Here is a 9724-nt window from a genome sequence, read left to right as displayed (position 1 = left end):
CGACGCTCAACCAGCGTTGGTGCCAAGCTTTCCCAAGCGTCTCGTGGTCGATGGGGGTTGAGTTTCTAGTAGTTTCTCACGAATGGCTCATGGGAACAAAATTTCCTGAGTTCTTGGCAGATTTAAAACCTTTAGTCTGTGGCCTTTCAATGTGAAGGACATCTTGGCTGCACCTAAGATCCCTGGATCCCCTTCTCTCTTCCCGCTCTCCTGTGCTCTGGACTGAATGTTGCTGTGGAAAAGTTAGAAGCCGGCCCGTTGTTCTCCCTCTAAAGCGACTTGATTGCTTTTGCCTGGATGCCTACGGATCCTCTCGTTTCCACTAAAATTCAGTGACTGCGCTTCCCTGGTGGCGCAGTGGTTGAGAGTCCGCCTGCCGATGCAGGGGACACGGGTTCGTGCTCCGGTCCGGGAAGATCCCACATGCCACGGAGTGGCTGGGCCCGTGAGCCATGGCCACTGAGCCTGCGCGTCCGAAGCCTGTGCTCCGCAACGGGAGAGGCCACGGCAGTAAGAGGCCCACGTACCGCAAAAAAAAAAAAAAAAAAGTCAGTGACTTTACTGGGCTGTGACCCAATGTTAACCCAGCACACACGTCAACTTCCCCTGGAACCTAGTGTGTCCTTACAGTATAGAAATTAAAGTCTCCTTTTATTTCAATAAATTTTCTTGAATTACCTTTTTTTAATTAAAAAATTTTTAATTATTATTATTATTTTTTGGGCTGCTTTGGGTCTTGGTTGCTGCACGCTGGCTTTCTCTAGTTGTGGCGAGCAGGGGCTACTCTTCTTGCAGTGCATGGGCTTCTCATTGCGGTGGCTTCTCTTGTTGCGGAGCACGGACTCTAGGCGCGTGGGCTTCAGTAGTTGTGGCACGTGGGCTCAGTAGTTGTGGTGCACGGGCTTAGTTGCTCCGTGGCATGTGGGATCTTCCCGGACCAGGGCTCGAACCCACGTCCCCTGCATTGGCAGGCGGATTCTCAACCACTGTGCCACTGGGGAAGTCCCTTGAATTACCTTTTAAAAACAGTGAAGCAACACCACACCATGAAAAGTCAGGCCCATCAGAGTCAATCCTGTAAGATGTGTGCTCAGGTCAACACAAGACTACTAAAAATGACTGAGGTGGCTGCAGATCTGCTCAAACAGGGGTTCTGAGGTCCAGCAAGTCTTCGGCCAATTGATGCCAGTGCAGGCTGCAGTTGGGTGCCACCTGGTTTCAATGTCACTTCTAGGGTCCTGTGGCTGAATGGACAGTGGCCTCTAGGAATCTGCCAGTCCTGGCACCCCCTTCACTGGCCTGAACTGGGAAGACTGGGCTGGGCCAATACTAGCGGAGCCCATGCTCTGCCTCCTGGTTCTCCACTCAGCCTTCCCTTCCCTCCAGCCCTTCCTCCACAGAAGATAAGTTCAGCCCACCATCACCGACATAACAGGAGCAAACTGCCTACCACGTTATAGCCAAATTCATTATCGCAGGGAACCGTGGGAAAGTTTTACTGTAGCTCTTCTGCCCCGTCATCCCGGTTTTCTTCTTGAAAGCCTCCAATTATCCACCTGTTGTATCTTCTTTGCTTGTCTTCTCTAGGTACCACTTCCTATTATTTAAAAATCCATTCTTTCTTTTTTGTTTTGCATACTTCTCTCGCTCCTGCCTGCTAGGTCTTCCTCTGTCTTCTGCTGTGACTATGATGCCCTGTGCTCCCCCAGTTATGTATTTATGTGATGGTCTTCCAATTTTTTCCTGAAAATTTTCAGCTCACGTTTCCGTCTCTCCACTACTGCAGCCATTTAGCCATCTCTTCCCTCAGCCCTTGTCTTTCAGCACTGCAGCTTCCTCCTTAGCAGTGATCACTGTATTGATTTCTTTCTTCTAATTCACAGTAGAATACTGGACTTTGGGGGTAGTGTTTTCTATTTATGGTAAAAATTGCTTCTCTTTCTTGTACTTCTCCTTACGGTGGCTTTGTACTGACTTCACTCTTCAAATATGGTGCCTCAGTGGGATTCTGTTTTATCACGCCTCCTTGCTGCCCAACAAGGTCAAGGAGGGTCTGTGGCAACTCCTCTGCTCCTGGAGGCCTTACGGAGGTTCTCTTTCCATATTCCTCTGTGTGGTCCCAGCCCTGTCTACCCTAAGTGCGGCTCACAGACACTGCCTGTCCTTTTGCACTTGAATACAGACTTGGGATCCTCGGCATGGATGAGTCTTTCTGCAACCTGCAGCTCCCTGGCCGTCAGCAAGGCCCTGCCCACACCACTCAGTTCTGCTGCTTCATATATATATGTGAATATATAATTTATACATATATATATAATTTTATATATAAAATTACATACATATAATTTTTTATGCTCCTTTGCATCTCTGTGCTATCTCCGTGGTGTCATATTCCAGAGCACTAATTACCTCTGTTCATCCTGTCTAGTAATTTTTTTTTATCTCAATCACCATGTTTTTCATTACCAGATGTTCAAATAATTTTTGTAACTGTCTGATGTTTTATTTTCATGATTTTTTGGCTTCATTATCCCTTATTTATTTCAAGTGGATGTTATTCCTTTATTTTTAACTTCTTTGAGTATCGTAAACATATTTAAAAGTCATGCTATGAATGCGCCACAAAATTAGCTTCCTCTTGAATGAATTCATGTTCCAAAAGTTGATTTTATTGATTGTCCTTCTTAGCATTAGATTTTGCATCATGTGTCTTACAATTCTGTCTGCAGACTCACCTTGGGCACTGCTTCTTTTCTTCTCTGTTTTACGTTTCATTTTCTCTCCCTACTGCTTACCCTCGCCTTATAGCAAGTTTGCAGTCACTCTGGCCTTGCCCAGCCCAGGGGTGGCCCCAGGCACAGGCTGGCTCCTGGACTAGCAGGGAAGCCTGGTTCTGCTCCTCTCTTGCCAGAAGAATTTAGGGGACCCACTGCCCCTTGGGAGCCGCCTGGTCACCCTCATCTGATTCTGAACCTGGGGGCCACGGTCTGGAGCATCTGTCGTGCTCACTGCCTGTGTTTCTGGGACACGGTGACGCACAGTCACGTCTTTACTACTGGCTCTTGCTGCATGCTGTCTGTTGCTGCTGAGGGTCTGCGGCAGGGAGGTATGGTCCAAGCGAGAACTCAAAGCCGTACTACTGGGGGCTGTGCTCTGATGGGTTTCAAGAAAGGGGGTGACCGATACAAAATTGAGGAGACCCTGCCATTTTTGATGATGTGGATGAAACTTGAAGGCAGTACGCTGAAATAAATAAGGCAAACAGAGAAACACAAATGCTCTATGATTTCACTTACAAATGGCATCTTAAAAAAAAATGAACTCTTAGCAACAGAGAACAAATTGGTGGTGGCCAGTGACAGGGGGTGGAGCTTGGGGGAAATGGGTGCAGGTAGTCAAAAGCTATAGATTTCCAGTTATACGATAAATAAGTACCGTAGGGCATTGGACTGAAGTAAACAATACTGTCTTGTAAATTTGAAAGTTGCTAGGAGAGTAGATTTTAAAAGTGCGCATCACACAAAAAAGAAATAACCATGTGAGGTGATGGATGTATTAACTACAATGACCCTGGTGATCATTTTGCAAATATATACATATATCAAATCATTACGTTGTACACTTTGAACTTATACCACGTAATATGCCAATTACATCTCAATAAATTCTAAATGGAAGAATTTTTTTAAAAAGAAGACGGGTGACTTGGTTATTTCTGAATTGCAGAAAGATCCTTCTAGCTGCAGGGAAGAACCCATCTAGGGGTTGGGAGCCTGGGCAGGGCCAGGGCAGGAACCGGGGCTGTGGCAGCAGGGATGGCGTGGAAGAAGGGAGCATCTGTGTGCAGGGGTCTTGCCCAGAGAGGCGGCCGGGGCTGGCGTGTGGCAGGGCTGGAACAGGGCTGGAACTCCCGCTCTGGCTGTCATTCCACAGGGCACGTGCTAATCTGAGGGTGACCAGCTTGGACAGATGCTGCCCGAGGCCAGGATAATGAGTAGCACAGAAAAGGCCAGGCTCTGTCCTAAAGAAGACAGAGGACTTGGGACAGGAAGGAGCCTATGGGGCCTGGGGCAGAAGCCTGGAGCCCCGGTTCTGCCTGGGTCGAGTGGCGGACACGCTGGCCTCTCTCAGCCCGCCTCCTCGTTTGTACAATGAACACTGTAATTCCTGCCCCAACTGCTTCGCAGAGCTGCTGGGAGGATGCGGGAGAGAAGGGGAGGAGGCACAGTTAGCTATGAAGGGTCACTCGGCAGAGAGGTGGGCTCACTCTGCGGGTCCCTTCGATGTCTTGGGTGCGCACTGTCATCTCATCTCATCGCACAGGCGCCTGTGGGCTCAGAGGTGCTGTGCGTGTGGGGTGTATGGACACTGGGACCTCGACAGCCGCTACCCCAGAAGCCACCGTACAGCTGAGCCTTACAAACAACCGTCAGTGTCTCTTTACCCCAAATCCACGCCCCACCCCAGGACCCCTGAGCCCACGCCTGGCTCAGCTGGTGAAGTTTCTGGGGCAGCTGCTGCTCTGGCCTCAAGTGCTCCTGACTTAGATCCTTCACGAACAGGTTCAAAGGCCGCCATGAAACCCGCGTCTGTGCAGCACGACTGCTCCCAGCCCTCTTCTGAAAGCAACTTTAATAAGGATTTTTACACCAGGACGTGTTGTAATTGCAAGTTCTATTTAAGTCATTACACGTATTTACACTAATTATGTAATTAGATGAAATTATACTAATTGTATAAATGCACAATAACTGACTAAGATATACTTTGAAAGAACAAAGAGAATGTACCCAGAAAACCTTCCCGAAAATTAAGCGTGCAGCAAACCCCATGGGAGGACAGAAGGGTGCTCACGGGAGCCTGAGCTGCGAGCTGGCCCCAGGCCTCACCCCGCACACGGTAGGAGCTCATACATTGCCACCAAATGGAACGGGTTGTCTCTCTTGAGACAAAACTGGGCCTGAGGCCACAGAGGAGACTGGCTCCATCTCAGCCTTGGTGAGTGGTCGACTCTGTGAATTCCCTGCAGGCTTTCTAGACATGTCAAAGGACAGTAGCCAAGTCACTCTCCTGCTCAAAGATATTCCATGGCTCCCCACTACCCAAGGAATCAAGTTCCACCTCAGCAGCATGCGTCGGGTCTTCCAGGATTGGGCTCCGATGTCTATCTTTAACCCCATGTCTAGAAATTCTCAGGCACACATGCTACCCACGGTCCAAACAGACCAGCTGACTTTCCTGGGAGTGCTGAGTCCTTTCCCCTCTGCCCAGGCAGTGCCCTCCCCCTGCCTCTTGCTCTTTTACTGAAACCCTACCTGTTCCCCTGGTCCCTTCAATTGTGCCTCTCCCCTGCAAGGCCTCCCGCAGTCCTTCCAGATGGAAACACGGCTCTCTCCCTCTCCCTGGATCTCCCACAGCTCAGAATCTGTAACTCTCTGATGACACCTGACAATTTTTTAACCCAAGTTCAAGTCCTAGTGGCCGTGCCTGTGTCTGCCAGTAGGAGTGAGTTTCCCTAGAGCCGGGACGAACTACAGCTGCCCCGTCTCAGCGTCCCCACCCTCAGCCCAGAGCCTGGCCTGCAGCAAAGGCTAAGACATGATTGACAAATAAATGAATGGATGAATGACTTCTTTGGATGACAGCACTTTGATAAAAAGAATCAGAAGGAACTGGAGGAGCCCAGAGGGATCTCTTCCACCTGCTGGGGATGGGTGGTCAGGGAAGGCTGCCTGGAGGAGATGGTTTCTGAAGGGAATCTTGTAAGATAAAACAGTCAATAGGGAGAGAAATGGGGGCTAGGCAGGGGCAGTCACATGGAGAAAGGCCCAGGGGGTGGTGATTTGGGCCCAGGATGGCTGAGGATGCAAGCAGGAACACAAGGATGTCGCTTGCTGTGACCAAAAATTCCACAAAGAGCTGTGACATTTAAGGCCTTCAGGGTCCTGCTGTGCCACCTTCAGACATTCAGTGAACAGTGGGGTGGAGGGAGGAGCAGGGCTGCTTTAGGGCCACATGTGCCAAGAGCAGCGCTGTCCGCTGGACGGAAGGTCCAGAGGACAGGGGGACGGGTGGGGACAGCGGGGGCGTGGGGTGGTGGGTAACAGCCAGCAGCGCCCAGGCACTGTTCTGGCGCCTCGGCAGACACTGACTCACAAGATCCTCCCAAAAACGCCGCCAGGAAGGCAGACTCACCCGTGCCACCCTCACAGATGAGGAGACGGACGCGATCTGCTCCCCACCCCTGCGCACCCCGCCACACCTGCGCTGGGATGCAAATCCAGGCAGTCTGGTCTATGGTTGGTGCTAACCACTGCCCCACGCTGCCGCTCAGCCAGCAAATCCGGGACACGCAACGGCTGAGACCTCGGGTCACTGGGCCAGTGCTGCCTGGAGCTCCCGCTGCCCAGGGCGGCTGTGCTCTGGGCTTGTCCGAGTGAGGCCCGCCCCCACTCCCTGGGCAGCCGTGTCCTACAGTGGCCCCCAGACCACAGCCACCCACCTCGGGGTTCTCCTGGCTCGGGGGCCGGTCTTCCTTCTCCTTTTTGGTGGCCTGAGCTCCCTGAGATGGCTCCTCTGTGGGCGGCCGTGACTCCGCCGTGTTCTCGGGCTGCGTCTGCACTTGAGGCTGAATGATGATGACCTGGAGACGGGGCAGAGGGGTGAGGGGGGAACTGGAGGGCCCAGGGAGGGCAGGCCCACAGAGCCCAGGGCCAGGTGTGTCCGCCCCAGATGGGCACGGGGCCTCGAACGGCGGTATCACAGAGGAACGAGGAGGTTTGCACCCACCTCTCCAGTCCACGGGGTGCCTGCACCCTAAGGAGAGTCTGCACGAGAAACGGTCCTGGTTTAGGAACCAGAAGGCCTGGGTCCAATCCTGTGCTACTGTCTCCCGGCTGTGTGGCCTCGGAGAGGTCACTTCACATCTCTGAGCCTCAGCTTCCTTATCAGTGCCACCCCCTCAATACCTACTTCCAGGCAGGCTGTGAAGATTCAGGCGGCAAGAACACTCAAGGCAGGTTGGTTTCTTTCTCCCCGGTTCACATGAAGGGAAACTGAGGCTGAGAGGGCTCAGAACTGCTCCCTGCCTGAGGTCATCAGGTTAGGTAGCAGAGGGGCTGGGACCCTTCCCGGGTCTGTCTGGCTGCCTGCCCTGCCCCCGCCGCCACACACACACCCAGGCCACTGTTTCCGAGGTGCTCAAACCTGGCCTGGGGGTTCGGGCAGGTGGGAGAAAGGAGGTCCCGTTTTGCTCACTCTGAGGGGCCCTGCCAATCCTGGGGGGATGGAGAGGAGGAGGTGGGTCTAGACCGCACTCAGCATCAGGCAGAGCAGCCCCGATCCAGTGGTCCTCATGGGGTTCAGGTCTCATTGGTTGGGGTGAGGTGCCTGGAGCTGAGAAGTCTGAGATTGACTTCCGCTGCCCGGCCTCTCCCTAGGCCACAGTCGCCTTCACCTGTGAATCGTCTATAGCTTATTTATTTTTTTGGACATTGAACTGGGAAAGAATCGTTATCTTTTTCATGGATCTAGGTAAAAGAATTTACCAGGAGCAGCTCTGGGTCTGGCCTCAACCAGGAGTGACTCGAACTGTTTTTCCCTCCTAAGAACACATAGTGACTTGTGAATTTTTTCCTCGGATACTTGCAGCAGACTTTTTTTTTTTCTTTTTCTGTGACTTGTGAATTTGAAGCTCTTACACATGAAGAGAAAACGCAACCCATTTTTCTGCTGGCTTAAGGGAAAGGACTTTGTTCTTCTTTGTAACATAATTTTGAAATCCCAGAATTCTCTGGATGGAAAAAAATGCTCCCTTTTTATATTCATGGGAAGAAAACAGTAAGATCCCCCGCAGAAAAAGGAGCAAAGAATATCCTCAGATGAGTCACATGGAAGGAGACGCGATTCTTGAAAAGCACAGGGAAACCTTCAAGTTCAATACTAACCAAAGGAATTCCACTTTCAACGACCAGCATCTGTCTGCATCAACTAAAGGAGCAAAAAGCATTTAAAAATGACAACACTGAATGCTAGCGAGGTTGCAGTGAAACAAGCACACTCAACCAACAAAAACGTCTGCTAAGCACCCCCTCCGGACCAGGTACCATCCTGGGGTGCACGTTTCCTCACTGCAACTTGCCATCCGACCCTGGCTGGCGGTAACTCTTTAGGCTTGGAGAATCCTTGGGGATACTGTCCATAAGTGGGAGAGCTCAAAAACATACCCTGAAATATACTGAGTGCAATAACATACGGCCGCAGGAAAGTGGCTGACACTAGGGCTGGGAAATAGGGGACACGGGCCATAAGCAAGAGAGGGGCAGCCTGGTGGACCCTGAATTGGAAACAGAGGAAAAGAGACCAAAGAGAGGAAATGGAACCTCCTATGCAGCCCCAAACACCTCACACAATCATCAAGGAGCTCAGACGGGAACAGGAAGAGAATCTTAGTTTTAGTTTTAAATCTTGACAACAAATCATAGATATTCCTTTCAGGCACCCGGGGTCCAAAAAGTCCTTGACTATCTCCCTCCATTGGCAGAGACTCTTCCAGTGGTCCACTTGGCCACACGTTTTATTAATTTTATTAATTCATCCATTGACCAATCATTCTTTTCCTACTGGTATTAATTCATTCAGCCACACAGTCTTTTGCTCACATATTCATTCCCTTGTACCCCCATTATTCCCACGCCAATTCATTCATTCATCCACACCCTCATTCACACACCGTTCATTCTACCACTGACTCATTCATTCATTTGTACACGCCCCACCCCCACCACCCCATTTACGCAGTGATTCATTCACTTATTGTTAATTCCCATGCTGTTCATTCTGTCCTCTGTTCACACTTCATCCATTCCTTTGGCCACCTAATCGTTCCACCATCCGGTCATTCATTCTGTCTGGGCCCCCTTCACCTGGCCCCTTGGGGAGCCTGCCCGCGGGCGCCCTCACCTGGTTGTCGGCACTGATGAGGAGGGGCTGGACTTTGACGCTGTCGCTGACCACGGACACGGCGGTGCTGGGGGCCATGGCGGTGGCATTGCTGGGGGCGGTGGAGATGAGGGCGTAGGCCACCCCGGCACTGCTCAGAGGAGAGGTGACGGTGGCAGGCTCGGCGAGGGCACGGGGCTGGCTGCCGGGCGTTGGCACATGGCTCACGGTGTTGTTGGCAGTGGGGAGGGCTGGGCTGGGGTTCTTGATACTGACCACGGTGGCCTTCTGGAAGGTTGGGGGCTGCTTGGGTGGCCGGTCCCGGCCCGGGGTGACGGGGAGGCTGTCTGGAATCAGAGTCTTTGGCCTAACCTGGGGAGGGAGGGACAGTGGCATGGTCAGATAGACACACAGATGGGGTGATGACAGCCATGGCAGATGACAGGGGCACAGACATGACCTGGTTACGGACTCCCACGTTAGAGGTGAGGAGATGGCAGCGGAGAAACCATGGACGTGCCAAGGCTGCCCGGGTCCTGGGCGTGCACTGACTGGCCCGGGGGCTCTGGTCGCGGGGGTGTGCCTGTGTGTGTGTGTGTGTGTGTGTGTGGGTGGGTGTGACTTTTAGCCTGTTGCACCATATAAACAAGAGCAGGATGTAATGTCATTAATTTGTCGGGAATTGTTGACTAAAAAGAAGCTACTGTGAGTATAGAAAATTCACTTTAGGGGAGGGGGTCAGGGAAGCACCTCGAAGAGACAGGCAACTGTTCCCTGGAACAGC

At 51.8% G+C, this 9724-nt stretch overlaps 1 protein-coding gene across 2 annotated transcripts in view; it reads right to left on the bottom strand.

Annotated features, from left to right (window-relative positions):
• PHF21B (PHD finger protein 21B) overlaps positions 1-9724 on the bottom strand; it is a 103657-nt gene that overhangs the window by 16967 nt on the left and 76966 nt on the right. For both annotated transcript variants that reach the window (XM_007453922.1, XM_007453923.1), the window contains exons 4-5: positions 8962-9312; positions 6503-6643 (exon numbers count right to left, since the gene is read on the bottom strand). In XM_007453922.1, the coding sequence (XP_007453984.1) occupies positions 6503-6643; positions 8962-9312 (492 nt within the window). The remainder of the gene's footprint in view (positions 1-6502; positions 6644-8961; positions 9313-9724) is intronic.

The sequence above is a fragment of the Lipotes vexillifer genome, unplaced genomic scaffold, assembly GCF_000442215.2.
Source record: "Lipotes vexillifer unplaced genomic scaffold, Lipotes_vexillifer_v1.1 scaffold382, whole genome shotgun sequence".
Taxonomy (NCBI): Eukaryota; Metazoa; Chordata; class Mammalia; order Artiodactyla; family Lipotidae; genus Lipotes; species Lipotes vexillifer.
Note: the sequence above shows the minus strand (reverse complement) of the source record. Positions and strands in the feature narration are given on the sequence as shown.